Source organism: Zingiber officinale, chromosome 5B (assembly GCF_018446385.1).
Source record: "Zingiber officinale cultivar Zhangliang chromosome 5B, Zo_v1.1, whole genome shotgun sequence".
Classification (NCBI taxonomy): Eukaryota; Viridiplantae; Streptophyta; class Magnoliopsida; order Zingiberales; family Zingiberaceae; genus Zingiber; species Zingiber officinale.
Window position 1 is genome coordinate 69,204,293 of NC_055995.1, and position 22,142 is coordinate 69,226,434.

At 41.9% G+C, this 22,142-nt stretch overlaps 3 protein-coding genes across 6 annotated transcripts; 2 read left to right on the plus strand and 1 right to left on the minus strand.

Annotated features, from left to right (window-relative positions):
- The first annotated feature begins 865 nt into the window (after positions 1-865).
- LOC121986709 lies at positions 866-3,309 on the plus strand. Its single transcript, XM_042540657.1, has 4 exons — positions 866-1,144; positions 1,764-1,839; positions 1,895-2,016; positions 2,128-3,309. Exons 1-4 carry the CDS (start codon positions 866-868, stop codon positions 3,307-3,309), a joined length of 1,659 nt encoding a protein of 552 aa, XP_042396591.1.
- Positions 3,310-12,959: 9,650 nt separating this feature from the next.
- On the plus strand, positions 12,960-16,001 carry LOC121984490 (60S ribosomal protein L32-1-like). Of its 2 annotated transcripts, XM_042537423.1 has the most exons (5): positions 12,971-13,095; positions 13,191-13,236; positions 13,372-13,463; positions 15,404-15,585; positions 15,674-16,001. In XM_042537423.1, the coding sequence occupies exons 3-5, from the start codon at positions 13,374-13,376 to the stop codon at positions 15,801-15,803; spliced, it is 402 nt and encodes a 133-aa protein (XP_042393357.1). In that variant the 5' UTR covers positions 12,971-13,095; positions 13,191-13,236; positions 13,372-13,373; the 3' UTR covers positions 15,804-16,001. The 2 variants fall into 2 exon arrangements, with proteins under 2 accessions (XP_042393358.1, XP_042393357.1); XM_042537424.1 differs by lacking the exon at positions 13,191-13,236 and having other exon boundaries at positions 12,960-13,095.
- A 480-nt stretch (positions 16,002-16,481) lies between these two features.
- LOC121984491 (pentatricopeptide repeat-containing protein At1g06710, mitochondrial-like) lies at positions 16,482-21,426 on the minus strand. 3 transcript variants are annotated; one of them, XR_006112930.1, is made up of 3 exons: positions 18,265-21,426; positions 17,825-17,998; positions 16,482-17,743 (listed from the first exon to the last, which is right to left on the minus strand). XR_006112930.1 is itself a non-coding variant. In XM_042537425.1 (2 exons), exons 1-2 carry the CDS (start codon positions 21,268-21,270, stop codon positions 17,957-17,959), a joined length of 3,048 nt encoding a protein of 1,015 aa, XP_042393359.1. In that variant the 5' UTR covers positions 21,271-21,426; the 3' UTR covers positions 16,482-17,956. The 3 variants fall into 3 exon arrangements, 1 of the variants encoding a protein (XP_042393359.1); XR_006112931.1 differs by having other exon boundaries at positions 16,482-17,531; positions 17,598-17,998; XM_042537425.1 differs by having other exon boundaries at positions 16,482-17,998.
- Positions 21,427-22,142: the final 716 nt, after the last annotated feature.

The following is a 22,142-nucleotide window of genomic DNA, read 5'->3' on the forward strand; positions in this document are numbered from 1 at the left end:
TGATGGATGGCGACTTCTTCCGCTCGCTCATCAGGAAGCCGCCGCGCGATTATGACCATATGTTGAAAAAGGCGAGCGAATACATCAACGTGGAGGAGGCGCAAGCGACCCGTAAAAAGGAAACACCAGCAGAGTTATTAGCACCAGCCGAGCGGCGACCTCAAGCCATTCATCGACCTCCCAGAGGACCCCGAGTCGAGGGGATGAGGCTGCATCAAGAATCAAGGTCGCACGTAGTCCAACACGTGGAGGCCAAATGGCCTAAGCCGAGAGGCAAAGTATGGACTCCCATGTTTTGTTCACTTCATCAGTCGGCAACCCACAACACCCGCGACTGTCGGAGTCTCGCCCCGGTCACTAAGCCAAGGAACTATCGCCGCAGATCGTCTTCGCCTGACCGGCATCATAATCATCAAAACGCTGGACGGCGAATAGCTAGACAGTCACCCGAGTAGCGACATCCACACCAACCAAGAAGCAACTCCCGAGCCTCCCAAGAACGAGCCAGACCGTCTGCTCAGGAGGAAGAAAATAAAAGCCACACCGCTCGGGGGGAAATCAACATCATCGCTAGAGGGCCAACAGCGGAGACTCCAACCGAGCCCGCAAGTCGTACGCCCGACAGTTGGAGATCCATGCCGTAGGATGCAGCCGAGAGAAGGCGAATGGGCCCGAGATCAGCTTCGGCCCTGGCGACCTCGAGGGAGTTGAAATGCATCACAACGACGCTCTTATTATCCGAGTGGTAATAACAAACTACACTATTCATCGCATCTTTATTGACACAGGGAGCTCGGTCAACATCATCTTCAAGAGGACGTTCGACCAGCTTCAGATCGATAGGACTGAGCTGCTGCCTATGACAATGCCCCTGTTTGGATTCACTGGTAACGAGGTTCAGTCGGTTAGCCAGATGAAATTGGCCATTTCGCTTGGTGAAGAGCCGCTCAAAAGGACGCGGGCCACTAACTTCATCGTAGTGGACACGCCCTCGGCGTACAACGTCATTTTAGGCCGACCAGCCCTCAGTGAATTCCGGGCTGTCGTCTCAACATTATATCAGAAGATCAAGTTCCCTGTCGAGGACCAAGTGGGAGAAGTCAGAGGCGATCAGTTGGCAGCGCGGTGCTGCTATGTGGAAATGGTCCGAGCCGAGTCAAGGTCCGCTCGGAAGGCCCCCCGGATCGAGGTAAATGCTATAACTGAATGGACTCCTACCTTAGTTTATGAAGAAAAAGAAGAAGTGCATATCCGAGATGGCCGACCGGACGCCACCACCTTCATTGCATCCGACCTGGAAGCCGACCCGAAGGAGGAGCTGATCAGATGCCTACAGCGCAACAACGACGTCTTCGTATGGTCAACACATGAGCTACCAGGCATCTCGCCGAGCGTCGCACAGCACGAGCTTCATGTTCGACCGGACGCTCGACCCGTCAAGCAGAGGAAGAGGGATTTCAGCGCGAAGCAGAATGTCATCATCCGAGCGGAAGTCGAGAAGCTTTTGGAAGCCGCCCATATACGGGAAGTGCAATTCCCGAGCTGGCTCGCGAATGTGGGGATCTGAACAAGACATGCCCGAAGGATTTTTACCCTTTGCCCCAGATTGATCAAATGGTGGATTCGACGGCTGGGTGCGAGCTGATATGCATGCTGGATGCATATCAGGGGTACCATCAAGTGCCGCTCGCTCGTGACGATCAGGAAAAAGTAAGCTTCATAACTGCGGATGACACTTACTGCTACAACATGATGCCGTTCAGATTGAAGAACGCAGGTGCTACATACCAGTGGCTCATGAACAAAGTGTTCCAGAAGTAGATCGAGCGAAACCTAGAGGTATACGTTGATGACATACTTATTAAATCAATCCGAGCGGTCAATCTTTGTGCAGATATAGAGGAAACCTTTGGGACGCTGAGGACATACGGGGTCAAGCTAAATCCCCAGAAGTGTCTGTTCGGAGCAAAAAGTGGGCGCTTCCTGGGGTACATTGTGACCGAGCGAGGCATAGAGGCAAATCCCAGTAAAGTGAAAGCGCTGCAAGACATGTCGCCTCCCAGAAATCTGAAGGAAGCTCAACGCCTTATGGGATGAATAACCGTGCTGTCTGGATTCATCTCGAAGACCGCCGACTGGAGCTTGCCATTTTTTAAGATTCTGCGCCGAGCCACTAAGTTCCAATGGGACACAGAGTGCCACAAAGCCTTCAAAGAGCTCAAAGTATACCTCAATTCCTTACCTGTGTTAGCCAAGCCGGTCGCTAGGGAAGCCCTTAGAGTTTACTTGTCCTCGACTGAATATGTCGTCGGGTCGGCTCTTGTGAGGTCGGACGGTGAAGAACAACCTGTGTACTTCTTAAGCCACATACTAAAGGATGTTGAGTCTCGCTACACTGGTCTCGAGAAGTTAGTCTTTACGCTGGTACTTGCCGCTCGAAGGCTCCGCCCTTATTTTCTGGCGCACCCGATCGTTGTGATAACGAACATCCCCCTGGGGAGGGCCCTTCTCAATCCAGAGGCATCCGGTCGGTTAATCAAATGGATCACAGAACTTAGTGAATTTGACATACGGTATCATCCCCGGACGGCTATCAAAGCGCAGTCGTTAGCAGATTTTGTCACTGAGGTACCATATCCCGAGCCCAAAGCCACCTGGAGGGTGTACGTGGATGGATCGTCCACTCGGCAAGGAAGTGGGATCGGTGTGATGTTAATCTCCCCCCACGGAAAACGGATGCATTTGTCCATACTGCTGGATTATCGAGCGACCAATAATGAAGCAGAGTATGAGGTGTTGATAGCGGGCCTGCAGGCCACTCGGCATGTGGGAGCCAACAAGGTCTTGATTCATTCCGATTCACAGTTGACGGCTCAGCAACTCTCGGGAGCATTCGAGATAAGCAACGTCAGGCTCAAGCTTTATGCGGGAGCCTTCAAAAAACTGAAGGCCAGTTTTCGAGAGGTGCTCATCCAGAAGATCCCCCGAGCAGAGAATCAGGCTGCAGATGAGTTGGCTAAGCTTGCCAGCTCGATATCACCAATTGTCATCCAACAATCAATCGAGCAGGTATCTTTGGTCGCCCACATCGACCGAATGGAGGGGCTCACATTCCCAAATGACTGGCAGACGACTATAGCAGAATTTCTAAGGTCAGGGGCAACACCTTCCGATCGGGAGGAAGCGCATCTGCTCAGGAAGAGAGCTGGTCACTTCGTCCTCATTGGCGACCAGCTCTACAAAAAATCGTTCTCCAGGCCTCTGCTCAAATGTGTTGGTTCGGAGGATGTGGACTATATTCTGCAATAGGTACACCAAAGCTCATGTGGCGGGCATTCGGACGGCCGCTCGTTAGCAAGAAAGATTCTTTTGGCCGGCTACTTTTGGCCAACTTTACAAGATGACGCTGCTCAGACCGTCGCCACGTGCTTATCTTGCCAGAAATACCATAATTTCTCACATCGTCCCACGGAGGAATTAAAGACATCCACAGTATCCTGCCCTTTCGATCAATAGGGCATGGACATTATAGGATCATTTCCAATGGCAACCAGACAGCGAAAGTTTTTACTGGTTGCAGTAGACTATTTCTCAAAGTGGGTGGAAGCCGAGCCGCTCGCGAAAATAACCGAGCAGATGGTCAAGAAGTTCATCTGGCAGCACATAATATGCCGGTTCGGCATTCCACGATGGCTCGTTTCCGACAATGGGCGGCAATTCATCGGACATCAGCTCAGAGAATGGTGCGAGGGGTATGACATTCAGCAACACTTCACCTCCGTGGCTTATCCACAAAGCAACGGGCAGGCTGAGGTCACTAATCGGGAGATCCTTCGGATTCTTCGAGATCGGCTCGACCATATCGATGGTAGCTGGGTAGATGAGCTCCCGGGCATGTTATGGGTGATTTGCACTACCCCTAAGGAGGGAACGGGGGTCACGCCTTTCCACTTAGTGTACTGAGGAGAGGTTGTCGTTCTCGTGGAGGTCGGAGTAGAATCCGATCGGGTCCAACAGTATGACGCGAGTAACGCCGAACGGAGACAGCTGGAGTTGGACATGGTAGACGAGGCGCGAGCCAAAGCATCCGTCCGGCTAATGGCGTATCGGCAAAGAATGAAGTAGAATTACAACAGGCGAGTGATTCCCAGGGTATTCCAAGTCGGCGACTTCGTATGGAAAAAGGTGAAGCCGGTCGGAGATGTGAGCAAGCTGGAGGTACCCTGGGCTAGGCCCTTCAAGGTCATCGAGAAGCTCCGATCGGGTGCCTATTACCACGAGGATGAAGATGGACGGCAGTTAGAACGATCATGGAGCGCTAAGCATCTCCAGCCGTATCAAGTTGGATGAAAGGTGTGCCCATGTAATTCGTTATATGTACTTTCCGTTCCTTGGTTCCCTTTGAATGCAGGAATGATATCAAAAAGAAAAGAATACGCCGAATGGCTAGGCCCCATGAAGACCGTCGAGCGGTGACGTTAAACTCTAGGGTCGAAGCGGCGACCATAAATATCCCGCTCGAAAGACCGTCGAGCGGCGAGGCTAAACTCTAGGGTCGAAGCGACGACCATAAATATCCCGCTCGGAAGACCGTCGAGCGGCAACGTTAAACTCTAGGGTCGAAGCGGCAACCATAAATATTCCGCTCGGAAGACCATCGAGCGGCGACGTTAAACTCTACAGTCGAAGCGACAACCATAAATATCCCGCTCGAAAGACCGTCGAGTGGCGACGTTAAACTCTAGGGTCGAAGCGGCGACCATAAATATCCCGCTCGGAAGACCGTCGAGCGGCGACGTTAAACTCTAGGGTCGTCGGCGACCATAAATATCCCGCTCGGAAGACCGTCGGGCGGCGACGTTAAACTCTAGGGTCGAAGCGGCGACTATAAATATCCCGCTCGGAAGACCGTCGAGCGGCGACGTTAAACTCTGGAGTCGAACCAGCGACTATAAATCCCCCGGCCAAAAGCCCGTCGGGCGGCGACGATAAAACCCTAGAGTCGAATGACAACCAAAGGGTCGGTTCGGCAAGCATGAATATCCGATCGAAAGAATATCTAAATCGCTGGTTAGTGGTCGAACGGTGGTTTCATATTGAGGAGTCGCTATCCTGGGACTTATCAGAAGCTAAGGTCAAGTATTCAGCTCGGACCTAAGCAATCAACCAATGACAGGAGTAAACACGGAAAAACTAATTTCATTAAAAAAGTTCCAACCGGACGACCAACATACATCCACGACTTACAAAAGCGACTTACAAATGGATTAACCCTCCTCACTCGAGATAATCAAAGATTGACTCAGGGATGGCATCGAGCAACCCGGCCAAATCCTTAGGCGGGATAGCCATAGCTTCAGAAAGGTGACCTTTGCCCTTCAAATAAGCAGTCGTAGAATTAATGGCCTCCTCAAAGGCGACAACGTACCGGTCACAAACCTTCTGGGTAAAATCATCCGAGCGGACGTAAGCTTGCCTCATCACAAGTAAAGCGGCCTGATTCGCCATCCTGGTACTCCTTGAGGGCGGCTCGAGAGGCTTCAAGGGCGTCAAGGAGATTCTTCAGTTCTCCTTGGAATTTAGTCTTTTCCATCGATCGACTTTTCCGTTCGGCGGATAGCATGTCGGCTAATTCCTAGACATGTTCCTCCAACGCCCGGGCCTCAACATTCTTTGCGTCCAAATCAGTAATGGCCTTGTTCTTCTCCGCAGTCGCCAGCTTGATCTCCTGGTCATGTGCCTTGACCTTGGCTTCGAGCCGAGCCACCGTGGTTTCCAGTCCAGAGGATTTATGCCGCTCATCCTCCAGGAGCCCCTTTGTATCGACCAGCTCGGCCTTCAGCTCAGCAGGTGAAGGCCCCTAGACCGAGCCTCCCCCGGAAATCTTAAGTTTCTTCAACTCTTCCTCTAGCAGGGCCAAGCGGTTGCTGACTGCGATGCTCTCCACCCAACTCTGCACTCAGAGAAAATAATGTTAAAAGCCAAGCAAAAATAATAATGTGAAGGAAGGAGGGGGAGGCATACACCTGTGGCTTGTTGCAGATGGCTGTCGCCGAGCTGACTGGGGGTCATCATGGCAACACGGGCCCTTGCATCCTCCCATATTTTGGCAAGCGGCCCACGAATGGTGATCTGGTGCTCTGGAATTGTCGGCCGGTCGACCGCTAGAAGGAATTCTTCTGTTGGTAAGTGCAGGATGACCTTAACTATTCGGCGGCCGCTCGGAGCAGACTGAGCTGAACTTGAAGGACCGGAGGACTGGTCGGTCCGAGCGGAAGTGATGCGGAGTGCCGTATACGTCGACGGGCCGGTGGCACAGAACTGACTGGTTGCGCTTCAATTGGATCCATCGGCCGATCGAGCTGGGAAATAGTGCGATCTGAGGAAATTGCTTCGATAGAAGTCGGAGCCAAGTCAACCCCTGCGGAAGGAGCGCCAACCTGCTCCACATGTGTTGCCGAACGGGCAGGTATCCTCGTCCAGCGGCGTTTGCGGATCACCAAAGGAACATTCTTGGTCGATTGCTCCACGTCCTCATCTTGAGTAGAGGGGTGTCTAGCGGACGAAGTAGCATCGCCCACCGCTTCTGTGGCATAGACCCGAACGGCTGATCCACCGATAGCAGTAGGTGCCTCGCCGCTCTCCCCTTCGTGCGAGCCGACCGGCGCAATGCCAAGGTCGGCCATCTCCTTAGCAGTTGCCGCTTCAATCTCGGCGGCCCTCAACCTCATCCGCTTGGTAGCGCGAGCGTGCATCATGATGTCAGCTGCAAAAAGGGAAAATAAATAAGTTAGATCAAAAGGAAAAGAGGATCGAGAAAGCTCTTACCCATGCTGCTCGGAAGTTTCGAGTGGATCGGACTCATCCTGAATATATATAGCACGCCCTCATAGAGCAGTTTGTGGATGTTGAACCTTTGGCCGGCCAGCAGGTTGGCTGCGTGAAGGTAGGCCGACTGGCTCTTGTATTTATCAAGCTCTAGTGGAGTGGGTATGGTGGTCTGCCATTTGGTTTGGAAAGGTGATGATTCAGGCAAACACAGAAAGAAAAAATATTCTTTCCAGTGTTTATTAGAAGTGGGCATTTTGTCGAAGAAGATAAGGCCGATCCGAGACTGGAAAAGGAAAGTACCCCACTCGGACTGTTTGAGATAGTAGAAGTAATGGAAAACCTTGGGAACTAAAGGGATGTCGTGCAGCTTAAATAAGACAACCACACTGCACAACAACCTAAACGAGTTTGGAACGAGTTGGCCGAGCGGGAGGCGAAAATAATTGCATACTTCAATGACGAACGAATGTATGGGAAAACGCAGACCAGCTGCGAACTGGTCTCGGAAGAAACAAGTAGTGTCGGTCGGCGGATCATTAGGCCGATCGGACGAAGTAGCTAATACTAATTTATGGTCAGGGGGAAGTTCGAAGGTGCGGACGAGGCTCACCGCATCACCTGCATCAAACCGGCTCTCCATGGTAGTATATCAGAGGCCGGGAGCAAGGTCAGACGGTTGTGATGAACTCGCCATTGCCGGAACAGTGGAGAAAGCGAGAATATAGGGAGGTCGACAAAAAAGATGATAGGGAAACACCAAAAACTCAAAAAGGCGAGAGAAACAGAGGCGAAGACAAGAAGAAACAATGACCTTACTCGGAGGAGGGAAGGAAAGCGCGAATTAACGGAGCCCTGAGCGCAACTCGTCGACGGAGCGATGAGCACCGAGTAACTGGAGCACCGAGTAACGTGAAGACTGCGAAATGAAACAGGAACCACGCTACGACTTTATAAAAGAGAGGTTCGGCCGAGCGGAGCCGTTCGATCTAGGTCGCAGGCCCCAAGGCGCAAATCGCACCTTTGAATTCAAACCGCCAGAGGTCACATCGAGTCTGCCGCCTCGTGCGTGCGATGACAGCGGCGGTGCCACGTGGTTGTCAATCATAGGAGGGCATTTAATGAACGCCATTACGAAGGCGTGGTCGCATGCTCTGCCATGATGGACGGGATTTGCGAACATTCCGAGGAGAACTGAGGCAGGTCATCACTGACCATCTTCAGGTTGGCAGACGAATCAGTAAAAATTCTGCCAAGTGATAGCGAGCATGCTTCCGTTCGGCTGTATGAGGTAATGTTATGGTCGCTTAGCATCCCTGACCGGTCGACCCTGTGTTGGCATACTAGTCCAGTCAGTCGGACCTACAGTCTCCTTCGACTAGACTTAAGGGGGAGGCACGTGATCCGGTGGTAAGAAAGGGGGGCCCGCCCGGATGATGGTTAGTGGCCTTGTGGCGATCGTGGTCAAAGTTAACCTATATGAGCGATCGGCGCGGGTAGCGCCCGAGTCGGCGCTTTGACAGCTTGACCGTTATGCCGAGCTTCCGACGCTCACAAGCCAAGCAGGACTCCTTTTGTTCAGAAGACCGGTCGATGGGTCGAGCGTCTCTTCCGTTCGGTCCAGTACATGTCCCTTCCCGAACGGCAGTGAGTCCAAGCATCTCTCCCATTCAAACTAGTAACAGACAAAAGGTGTGGAAGAGGACGAAGGGGACAGCTGGTGATATCCTCCTCGAGACATGTGCCGCCGACGAACAGCATGATCGGCGGCGGACCGAACAGAGAATCGTACGGTGGAAGTTTCCGCTGTCAGGGGCAGAGATATGCTCGGAAAGTTACGGTATGCCGCCAGACGTACTTTTTTGACACATCCATTCAGAGGTATGTCTTGGGAAGTGCATACGCCTCGAGAAACGTGCACGCGCCTCCCAGGGGTCTTATATTCAGGCTTCGACGGAGGTATGCATTCTCATCTACTGTAGCTAGCCTTCACGCTCGTTATTCTGCCTCGATCTCTTCTCGCCGGAGCTGACTTGAGCGTCGGAGGGTCGTCGCCGGGAACCCCTTCCCGACTCAATTTCGTGTTTGCGGGTTCTCATCGGAGGCTCACGCCAGTCGGAGGTCCATACGTCATCAACAAAAGCGCCACGTCCCCAGCATCTGTCGACTCAGCGTCCGGACAGGATCAAGAGAATATTTTAACGGTTGATTTTTTGAATGTATATATAAATTGTGCTTTGGATTTGTTAGATATATAGATGAATGGGGGTTAAAGAGGACAATTAAAGAATAATGCATATTAAAATTTAAATAGAAAAGTTAAAGAATAAATAGAAAAGTTAAAGAATAAATAGAAATATTAGCTTATACAATACAGATTATAAAAAATAAAAATATCAATAATTAAATATAACCTAGACAATGAACTAAGGAAAATATAAAAATAATATAAAATAAAATAAAAATTTATATAAATTAAAATAAATTGATTATAAAAACTATTATAATTAAAAAGTTAAATCTTCAAAATGAAAATTATAAAAATTAGAGAAAATAATAATAATGGAATAAAAATAATTTAATTAATCTAATATTTCCAATAATATTATATTCCACATAGCTAGAGCATTTATTATTAGAAATATTTTATTCATACATATTCGTTCTAAAAATTTTAGTTTAAACAAAGAATCTATAAGATTCAGCAATATTAATTCTTGTTAAATTTGTATTTAATCATACCGCCGCAAGTGTTTATTATTGCATGATTTAATTTTCGTTACATTTCATATTTTAAAAAGTTAAATAACAGGCAGTTGTTAGTAAAAGTAAGAGAACTATATGATTTACTAGTGATCGTGCGTTGCATGAAGAACTAAAATATATTGAAGTTATATTGATTTTTTATAATAAAATTATATTAATTAGGGTAAAGTATTTGTCTTTTGAAAATTTAAATTATTTGGATCTTTAAAAATCCATGTTGTTTAGATTTTTTAGTGCCATCCTTACATTCAGAACCAAGAATTAATTATTTGAATAACATTCGTCAGACCCATACAATAGTGCAATAATGCAAGGGTGATACTAGAGAATCTTAATAACAAACTATTGTAACAGGTTTCCCTATGAAAAAAATTAATTTAATTTAATATTATATTTATATTTATCTTAATAAAAAAAACTAAAAAAAATATATTTTTTAATATTGTTGACCTAAAATATTTATAGAAACTTTTTTGATCATAGTGTTGTCAATTCTAAGATGCGGGACTAAAGATAATTATATTTTTTTTATATAAAACAACTAGAGAAAATTAATGATGAGAAAAATTCATAATAATACGTCACAACTGAGTCTCGAACTCTAAATCACTGATTGTTTCGCTTGTGGAATTACTAATAAATCTTGAAATTATTTTTAATGTGAATAGAAAAAAAAGATATTAACGTAAATTCATTTTAGACTTCATCAAAATTAGTTAATAAAAGGGGAATATTTTTAATAAAATAATAATAATAATAATAATAATAATAATAAGATAGTAAGATATACAATACACTCACTAAAAAGGCAAAATGATTTTCATGCAAGCCAGACTTTAAATTTCACGAGCATTTCTGAATGCTTGCGGAGTTTGTATTATTCTTATGGTAAAAAATAATTCGTTCATGCTTAATATTTTTGTTAATCTAATTTAAAACTAACACGGAGGAGATATATAGAGTTTGCCCATTAATGATACTAGCTAGATTGTCATGTTTGAATTCATCTGTGCTTCTTAAATTTATTTAATGATTGATATGTGTGATTATCCTCAAGATTAATTGGACCGAGAGTATAAGATATCTAGATTATTTAAAAAATCATCTAAAGAGAGAAAACCGGCCTTCAAATAACAAAGTATACCGACACAAGTCAAGATAAAAGATAATTTCATTAGCAATTCCAAAACTCTAAATTTATAAATTTCATTACTAATCCCTAAATCTTAAATCTCTGTTGACTTTTAACCTTCCTTTTTTGTTTCCCTTTTTCTAAGGAGCCGACTTGCTTTTGGAGAGAGTGAATTATTGAAGTTGATAATGCAAGCGGTCATATTGAAACATGCATAGAAAATCATAAAGCATAGATTGGAACTTAACCAACCTAAATAAATGATCATTCCAATAAAAAGAAGTTTTCTTGAAAGACCCGCCGCATATAGCACGAACATAGGCATTGAATTTATTAATGCAACTTTTATCCGGATCTATTTCAACAAAGTAGCATACTCATATTAAGTATTGGAAAATTTGAATGGAAACAAGAAGAGATGGATGGAGGATACTTCATTGTCAATAAGATTTTAGTCTCACATTGGATTTTATGACAATATGATTGATTTGTAATGATTCAAAAGTATTAATGGTGTAGATATAGACATGAGAAGATACTTTCTCTTATGTGTGGGCTCACAAAGGGATATAAATTCAAGATTTAGATTACACTAAATTAAATTGACTTTTGTGTGAGCACATACTTTTATATAAGAAGGTTGTGAATAATTGAATCAATGAGTAATGACTTTTATTTGACCAAATAAACACATAATGAAGAGCAGAAGCAAAGAAATCCATCCACTTGGTTCCCTACTGCCTTTTCTCTCTGTCGTGCACTTTGCTTGACGGATCTTTTGGTGATCGTATTTGGGTACTTACTCAACTCATCATGGACAACCGATATTTAATTGTGTATACAGTTAAGTTATGTTGTTATATTCTAGAAAACAAGCATCCAGTATGACCTCAAAGTACAACGATAGAGAGGGGGGGTGACAAATTTATTTTAGAGAAACTACGTTGAATACATTCCTTAGCGCTTCTTTTCTCAACTCAAACTTGGTTGTCGGGCGACTATGCTACTCGACTAATTCAGTAGTCGGGCGACTATGCTACCCAGTCGACTCAGTAGCCCGACAACTCTGCTACTCGGTCGACTTGATAGTCGACAACACAATGACTCGGGTACCCGACATCCTAACTAACAACTTGTATGAGCACTTAGCGTCACTCTGCAACCCACTTGGGTACTCGGTGACTTGCTTAGCACTCAGTCAGCTTGGCACTTGATGACTCAGACAAGTCTCGACTCGAACAAGTCACGACTCAACAGTCGGGAGATATTCCGATTTGGACTCGACACTCCGCTTCCCACTCGTGCATGAGGAGACTCAAGAGCACTCAACTCAGCAGTAGCGACATCCTACTTTGCTCAGACAAGCAAAAGCTGTGTTAAACTAAAGTGTCAAATAAAAATATAGTAGGTTCGGAGTGAATTTTATATATTTATTTTTATAATGATTTATTGATTTTTACTAAAAAGTCATTGGTATCACTACGAATGTAATAATATAAATAAATTCGAGCTCTTTAACCGCATCCATCAATAGTTTTTTTAAGTCAAAACTCATTAATAACGCTAAAAACTATTTTAAAAAATATAAATAAATTCAGGAAATCTCTAAATGTATAACCATATTCATTCTGTACAAATATAAGATTTTTAGAGCATCAAATATTTTTTAGCCAAGAGTTATTAAGTACTTTCACATATTCATTAATGATTTAAAAGAGATTTTGAATTGAAAAAAATATATAGATGGAATTAGATGATCATCAGGAATGCAACACTAAAAATTTAGAGCAAATTTTACTCATTAATAAATTTAAAAGTTTTTTTTTTTTTAAAAAAAGTATTGATGAATTCAGAGTGGCACTTGATAAAAGTTCTTATTAAATAATTAAATTTTTATTCTTTTTCCTCAGTTCAATTTAATTTTCGGTAATAATAATAATTTTTTTTGTTTCATTTTCATTTGGTAAAATATAAAGTAGGATGCATGGTACTAAAATTATCAGAATTTTTTTCCCAATGAAAAATAGAATGAAATATGTTTCGATATTTTTTTAATACATAACTTTTTTAAAAAAAAATTGATAACAAAAAACAACGAATATCCATTTGACTTTTACCGAATTATCAAAACACAAGAAATCATTTATTTGCGAAGGAAATAGTCGCAGAGGGCCCTTACTCTACCACTCCCCCTCCCTTTCTCTCTTTTGGACTCTCTCAAGTAAACATGCGCTTATTAGCGTTGCATCTCAATTGGACGGTCCTGATGTGAGCCGATACCCAGACCAATCCCGTCCTCTAAATATATCTTGCCGTCTTAGGGTTACAGTCGGACTCTGGGGACGGCGGCGGCGTACAGGAACGCAGAGGTGAGCTTCTGTAAATGGTTTCTTAAAATTCGCTTGTAGAGATCGTTTTTGACGCCGCACCTCATCTACTTGTTTTTTTTTTTTTCGTTTTATAGTTGTGCATCTCTTTGCTTTATCTGGTGGTATCCTATTGCATTCGAGGTAATTTGTTCTGTCATTGATATCTATGACGATATGTCATGGCATTGTCGTGAATGTTTGAGTGGATGGAGTTTTGTGTGGTTTAAAGGTGATTGCGAGATCTTAGTTGAAAAAAAACCTTTTTGTGCGAACCAGGAATGGCTGTCCCTCTGCTTACGAAGAAGATTGTGAAGAAGCGCGTGAAGAAGTTCAAGAGGCCTCAGAGCGACCGCAAGATATGCGTGAAGGTAAGACTGTTTTAGAAACAAATTTGTTCCAAGCTCAGCGTTACTTATTTTACTACAAAACTTTCAACCTGTAAGTATTTTTAGACAGATGCAATTGCTTCAAAGGTAGTACCTTTTTGTTGATTCTTTTTTATTCTGTTTACATGAGTTTGCTTGCTCTTCCATTTGTATCAGCATCTCTATATGCAAGAAGGTTGGTCTACTAGATTAGTTCACACATAATGATGAAATTGGTTGTCAAAAATTCATATGTATTTATAATTGATATTTGACCATGACAGTAGTTACTCAATTGCTCTACAGAGGACAAAAGTAAACTTTTGTGTAGGATTTTAATCCCCACGCCTCTTAATTGCCAAAGTGTATCACTAAGAAATGCATGTTCCTTTTGTGTTTGAAGGGAGGTTAAACTTCCTTGGAGATGTATATAATTCACATTTAACAAATACGAATCATATTTTTTTTCTTTCCAATCGATCACTATCTCAATAAACTTGTAGTTTGTCCTTGATCTGTTCAACAGTTTGTTCATTTCTTTATTCTTTTATTACTTTGCTCAAAGTTTTAGAAAATAGTCTAATTGTTTTGTTTGCCCATTGATAACTATTTTAAAGTTTGTTTTGCCAATTGAGGGTAGTGTGAGGATATGTTTTTATGTGCTTCGGGACCTTATGTCGCATTTGGTAGGGTGAATGCTTTGATCCTTTTATAATTCTATTCTAATGTTTGTTTGAACAATTTGAAGGAATGATGTATTCCAAGAAATCACCCATCGTTTTCATCCATTCCATTGTTTCTGAAATAGAAAATTTAATTCCGCCTCTATTTAAATATAGCAATACTTAATTAGTTATCATTTCGAAACAAAATAGAGATAAATGCATGAGTAAACCTGTAGAGTTGGGAAGCTTGAACAGGGTGGGCTGAATGAGGCCGATATACTAGGCACGTGGTTGAGCTTCTTAAACTTGATGAGCTGAACATGCTTGGTGGAACTGTGTTGGGTGGATTGGATCACTTGACTGGGTTGGCAGGATGTTTAGGGCAGGCCAGACCAGCCAGGAGGCATGTGTTGAACAGACCGGATAAGCTGGTTGGACAAGATGGGCCAAACATGTTCTATGGACCAACAGGGTCAAGTCTATTGCTCGGAAGAAGGTGGATGAGTTGGGCTTTGCAGATTGATCTGGTGGGGTTGGCTGATCAGATTGTCAAATAGGTTGAGTTAAGCGATGTGGGCTCGTCAAATTGGTTTTGCAGTGTGGATTTAGCAGATGAATTGGATTATTCAGGTTAGGCAAGTCGGTCAGGTAGGATGACACAAGTGAATTTACTTGGTCATCAAATGTTGGATGGATTAATCAAGTTGGATGTATTGGGTGGACAGGACAGATCAAACAAATCAAACAGATCAAGCAAGTCATTGTCTAGAAGATGAGTTAAACATATAACAAGCATTGTAAAAGTAAAACAGTTCCCTTGTTACAAACAAAGGAATAAATTTGATAATTTCTCTTCTCATTCCATTTCATTTCCATTCTCATCTCTATTCTATTCCATTCCCATCTACTAAAAGTAACCAAAATTCATCATGTCTCCCTAACCTGCCACAAAAATGCAAAATATGGAAACAATTTCCCCTTTTCTCTTTCAGGATATTGTTTTTGGCTGTTGTTTTACTTTAATTTTTATGCATTAGATACTTGTTCTTTTGTTTTTGATATAATAGCTCTTTCTGTGAGCGATATTTCTTTGGGTTTATATTACATAATCCCACACTAGAAATCCTTAAATTCTAGTTTCTCTCCAGTTTGTAAGTATCATTCTGTTAATCTTTTTTTCATATGATTTCATGGTTTTTATTATTATCATCTCCAGTTAGTTCACTAGAGCATGCTCTTATTGATTGAATTTTTTGGTTTGAAATGTCTTGGTGGTAGGAAAATTGGCGCAGACCCAAGGGAATTGATTCTCGTGTGAGAAGGAAGTTCAAGGGCTGCACCTTGATGCCCAATATTGGTTATGGCTCTGACAAGAAGACACGCCACTACCTTCCCAACAGATTTAAGAAGTTTGTGGTACAAAATGTTGCTGATTTGGAATTGCTAATGATGCACAACAGGTACACTCGATTTCAAAATTTACTGCACTGGCTTGCATCCAAAATGCATACGTCCCATTTCAAAAATTTATTTCTTAACTTTTATCAGGACCTACTGTGCTGAAATTGGGCATAGTGTTTCAACAAAGAAGCGCAAGTTGATCGTCGAACGAGCTGCACAACTCGATATCGTGGTGACCAACAAGCTAGCAAGGCTTCGCAGCCAGGAGGACGAGTGAGCCATTAGTTTAGTGGCATGTCATCTTGTCACCTCTACCATGAAGTTTAGTTCTGATAAAGTTATCACATTTTTATCTCTAGGAGATTCTCCTAATAGTCAGTCTTCACTGCAAACTTGATAACAAGATTTTGACTTCTTTCTCTGATTATTATTATTTTCCATGAACCACATTAAATGGAGCTTCTATTTTCCTAAAGCTATAGTTTGTCATGGTAGCTTGTTGACTCCTGTTCAATATTGTGCTGGCTGGGTCAATATGGTTTTGGTGGAATCAATCCAGATACTGTCTTGATCAGCATTAGTCAAATCTGTTTTAATAAAAAAAAGTATTATAAAAGTCAATCTTTACTGTGTGAATAAAGGATAAGTTGGCCATCTTTCAAAATCTAGCTTTTCTTAGAATCTTCCTTCCTAAGAACAATACTGTTCCAAAAAGGAACAAAACAAAAGAGAACAAATCTATCTGCAATAAAGGTTCATATTAGGTAACACGCAAATTTAGACAATAATGTTGCCATCATCATTAGCACACTCAACAACGGCCAATGAATTGCACAAATAATTGGAAATTCATAGTTCTTTACTCATCCAAATAAATGATTCAGTGGAAGAAAATGCTTAGCTGTTAAACATTTAATGATGGGAACAATGATAATCGATAAAACAAAGTTTAAAATATTGTCTGAAACGCATTATTTTTATTAAAAAAAAACAATGAATAGCTTTGTTTCAAAGCTTCAGAATGTTTGTACAGGCTTCATCAGGGCGGTCAGAGTTTTTGCAGTAGGCGAACCTCTATTATTCCAGCTGAGATCTTTGGTCCGCAAAAAATAGATAAGAAGATGATTTTTTTTACATGTATTACTGGGATTGATGACCCTCACCTGTAAAATAAATGGGGACTATCAATTAACACCAATATATGTGAACAGACCATCCCCTTGTCCATAAAATGCGGACCAGAGGTTCCGGCCTCTTATTTCTATCAGTGATTCTGCGTGTTGTCAGTAAATCCAATTTAAAGCCTTCCTCAGGCTTCTAAAATGACTGATCACTCAGATCCCCTCGATGTATTTAATTGTCATCAGGCAGCGAGGAAAAATAAAGTAGAATAAAATCTGTTGAAAGGAATACAACTATGGGAGCATTCCATTCATGCTTTATTCAAAACAATAGTAGTCAATGCAGTAGGAGCTCAAGGAGTAGCGGACTGGAGGTAGAGTTCAAATTTAGACTTTTGAAATCCAACATCATAATGGATTCTGAACTCCAAGTTAAATGATGGCAAAATTGCAGAACTCCACAAGGTTCAGAAATATTTGGCATCTCTTTCCTGTCAAATAAATCTGATGTTTCGGCTCTTAGACTAATCGATAATAACAACATAGTCTATCCTCTTTCCATAATGCTTTTTATTGAAGGAATTCAACACCGGTGATGGATGATAAAAGACATTTTAATCAGAGCCCTCATCTACCCCTCTTCAAGATTACCTAGGCTGATGACGTGATGGCATCTTCTGCATAGATGATATCCTTGGTATTGTGGCAATCCTCTATGATGCCCTTGGTTTCAATGGATAATCCTCTTCCACTGGAATATTGCCCTTCTGAAACATTGCAGCCATCATGTATAGAGGAGAGGGATCTTATTAGGCAGGGAATATTGCTGGAGATCCAACCATGGTCATCTTGCTGCTGATCATGACTGACTTGCAAAATCATTACTGGACAAAATGGATAATTAATGTCCATTGCCAACCAAAGTATCCCATAAAGACAGAAAACATTACCTAATAGTTATTTGGATGGTGTTTCAGTGCAAAGGAGATAAAATGACAAATTTCTACACTGATGGATGGAAGTACTACCAAGATGTTGTGTATAACCATTTGAAGCGATTTGGTTTATTAATTGTGAACAATGCAAGTAGAGTAGTCTGAAAACACAGAACACAATAATGTCGTGTCATAAAAAAACACAGAGTTGCTAACATTAATTGGCAATTGGAAAAGCATACCATTGTTATGCAGAAGGAACATCTCAAAATTTTGTTTTTGGTGATGCGTTATCCAAGGAATCCCATGTTATGTGTGCTCCCATTATTCATAAAGGGAACATGGAACAAGACAAGAATGCAGTATAAGAATGTCTAGCTCCCATCAGATGGTTCATCATAGTGCCAATCTATACCCTGTGAAAAAAACATTCTGAATTAGAAAAAGAATAGATTTGATGGACAAATCAAATTTTAGAAGAACTAAAAAATATCAAATTTTAGAAAAACTAAAGCCCAGCAAGCACGCAACTAGCGTGAAATGTGTTGGCAATCAAAAAGCTGTGCATGTATGAACAACTTGTGGAATTAGTAACTAACAATAGGGTTGTCTGACCGCTTCAAAAATTCTTTTGAAGAAATCACCAATAATGATTAATTAGAGGGATCAACGATGAACAAACCATGTGGCATGCACAGTAAAGAAGCTGGAGCCCTTCTTCCCATTTATTAGCCATTAGGAGTCCCTTAACAAGGTAAGAGAAAGTTACTAGTTCCGGCACACATCCTCTTGTTATCATTTTACTGTATAAATCAAAGGCCTTCTCAATCTGAGATGATAAACAAAGGCCCTCAATAACTGAACTGTACATTTTTCTGTTTGCAACACTTGAACCTGACAAACTGCCTTCTATCTCTCTGTGCAATTCCATAGCCCTTTCCAGATTACCAGCTTTTGAGAAACTAAATATTAGAATGTTGTAAACAGGAGCAAGTGGTATCGTTTTATAGTTTGTTATCTCATCTAAGAGGCCAAGTGAACTAATAAACTTCTTGCTGAATCCTTGGATGACATTAGAATAACTGGATATGTGCCTTGGCCAATAAGTCTGCTTCATCTCCTCCAGAAGCTTGTGAGCGACATCAAGAAGGCCAGCAGTGCAACAATGGTTTATCAATATTCTGTAAGTGATAAAATTTGGGGCACAACTCTTTGCAGTCATTTGTCTAAAAAGCTCTAAGCACATATCGATTTTACATGCTTTCCCAAACCCATCTATCAGGGCGGTGTAAGTCACGACATTCGGAATACATCCTTTTTCTTCCATCATAATTAAAAGCTTATGGGCCTCCTCTGTTTTACCTACCTTACAAAGGCCATCAATCATCTCAGTATATGTGACGACATTTGGAGAACAAGAGCTCTCTAACATTTTGGAGAGAACTTTCAAAGCAAGATCGAGACGTTTATCCTTAAATAACCTATCAATAAGGGAGCTGTATGTATATACACTAGGAATATAACCATTTTGAGACATTCTAACAAATACCTCCTGTGCATCATCAAGTTTGCCAACCTTGCAAAACCCATCAATGAGGGCATCATAAACAATCTGATTAGGATCACAACCAGCAGATGACATTGCATTGAGTAAATCACGAGCCTCAACTACTTTATGAGCTTTACATAAGCCATCAACCAATGCACCATATGTAAAAACATTTGGCTCTAAGATTTCAATGCTTCCATCATTAAAGTAATTGTCAGTAATTTTCTCACAATCTCCTCTCATCCTAGCATAGATATGACAAGCACCATCAATCTCTCCAGCCTTGCAAAGACCATCAATCAATGCAGTGTAGGTGATGACGTTTGGAATACAACCCATGCTAATCATGCTCTTGAAAAGTTCATTAGCCTTGGAGACTTGTTTTGTTTTCAAGTAAGCATGTATAAGTGCAGTATAAGTCACTACATTTGGGGTACAACCATTTATCTGCATTTCATTGAACCATCTACTAGCCTGTTTAATTAGCCCCACCTTGCAAAAAGTGTCGATTAAAATTGTATATGTATAAACATCAGGCACAACATCATTCTTCTTCATTTCTTGAAATAAAAGGAAAGCCTCCTCTAATTTACTTGCTTGGCAAAGAACATCAATAACCTTTGTGTATGTGTTACAATCAGGAGCAAATCCCTTTCCCATCATCTCCTTTATAATCTGAAATGCCTTATCAAATTTCCCCATGTGACAAAGACATTGTGCAAAATTGCCCACATTTATTTTGTTTAGCACAAATCCTGCATTCAGCATCTCCTCGTATGCATGTTCTGCCAACTCCAGCAATTCAGAACTTGGGAACTCTTTATTTCCACATACTCCCCCAATAAATATGTTATAGGTCACATAGCCTGGTTGACAACCACAAGCAATCATCTTCTTTAATAGCTTATATGCATAAGCATAGTCTTTGGTAGAACAGTATCCGTGCATTAGAGAATTAAACAAAGATGGGCTTGGATTGCAACCCTCTGTAATCATCATTTTAATAATTCTCTTACACCAACCAAGCTGCTTCTTCTTGAGAAACCCTGAAAGCAATGTCTGATATGTCACAACATTAGGGACATATGAATTAGACCTCATCCTATGAAGGAAAGACATGGCTTCTTCAAAAAGAGAAGCTTCCAACAATCCACTAATCATTTGAGTAGATAACACTGTATCTAGAGTAAAATCTTCTCTCTCTATAATATTAATAGCTTCAACCCACCGTCCTGCTTTACACAAAGATTGGGCATAGCAGCCTATTGTGAACCTGTTCAAACCAAATCCTGCATCAGACATCTCTTTATGTACCAAAAAAGCTGGACCTAGTTGGTCTGCACTCAAAAGAACTTGCAGCAAAGCATTGTATGTCACCTTGGACGGCTTGTATCCAAAATCCTTCAAACGACCAAGCTCTTCCAGAGCATCATTCCAAAAACCATTATGACAGCACTTCCTTACCAAAACATTTAGCAACCTCTCAAGAATTTCTTGGTCATCCTGTTCAATTTCTCTAAGAAAATCCTGAGGAACTCTGTTCTTCTTATCAAAGCCTAAAATTTCTATCAATACATCATACACTGAATCCGTGTGGCTATAGCCAATCTGCCGACCAGCCCAAATAAAGAATCTGAGAGACAAATCAGGAGTTTTGATTAACCTTAATACCTCAATCACCAATGACTCGTTCAATTTTCCTCTGAATTGCCTAAGTGTCTCCATCGTCTTGTGATCAAAGTCACTTCCACATGCCCTAATAGCATTGACGATCAAAATGGCATCCTCGGAGAAGTTTCCTGAACCAGCAGACTTCTCATAGTGGGCCTCATGGTCTCCAGCAGCGGCTTCGTGTAAAAAGGCGAAGTCTTTCAGCGAGATTGATCCCTCCTGATGATCCTGTCGATCGGCAGACTCACCGTTGGGCAGAAATCCGAACTCCGCATCGACTAATCCATCCAAATCATCGCGGGGTGAGGAACAGCTACTACCGGTGCTGAAGTGGTGAAGGCGGGGCCTCTTCAAGGGATTGCCGAGGGAAATCGGTGATTGAATCGGCAAGAAACAGCGTTTGACGCCAAACAAGGAGAAAACGGCAGGAGACTGGAAGAGAATCACCGCCGCTGCACGTCGGCTCATGCTGCTCCAGCGGCGTGGAGATTGGACCTTAGCATTAGGGAGGCGAACAGAAATCAACTCGACATCAGGTTCATGAATACTTGATGTTGGCGACGAGGATTACGGTAAAGAGGGGGCGATTCGATCGCACCTCGGAGGTTTTGAACGTTGTTCTACTAAAACCCTAGAACCAGAGCAAGATCGCAGTATAAAATATGAGGGTATTTTCGGTACTAAGACAACATTAAAATTATTTCCTATAATTTTAATTATGTAATTATTAAATAATCATATAATTAAGATTATCGATGATAACTTAAATTAAACATATTCTAATAACCATCTTTATTTTTTTTTTCTATTGACCTTTAAATGAATTAACGGATGTACAAACGTAATCATTTTTTTGACATCATAATTTAACTGATAATCAATAAAAAAAATAACTAATACCAATTAAAAAAAACTTTGTTACTAATGTTAAAGTTAAAACACTTACAATTGCTTCAAGCCTTCAACACAGCATCGTGGATAGTCCATGGCACCCAGTTTTGATACTCTATCGGGGCATGCATTGACATTGAATTTGATTGAATTGGACGGTTGTGACCCGAAATATTTGTATGCGAAAAAGTCCATGAATTTAGCTTCACAATTAGAGTTGGATTAATAACTCTAGAAAGATAACTGAGGTCAGCTGTTGATACCGTATCAGTACTAGGGTTGTAAATGAATTGAATCGGTTCGAAAAATATTCAATTTATATTCAAATTTATCGAATTTGAGCACCGAAAATTACTATCTACCACTTGCCAAAATTTAAAAATAACATCTCTATTATATTCTCAAGAGTTTCTAAAGTCATTCTATGTTCTATAAAAAAATTTTGCAAG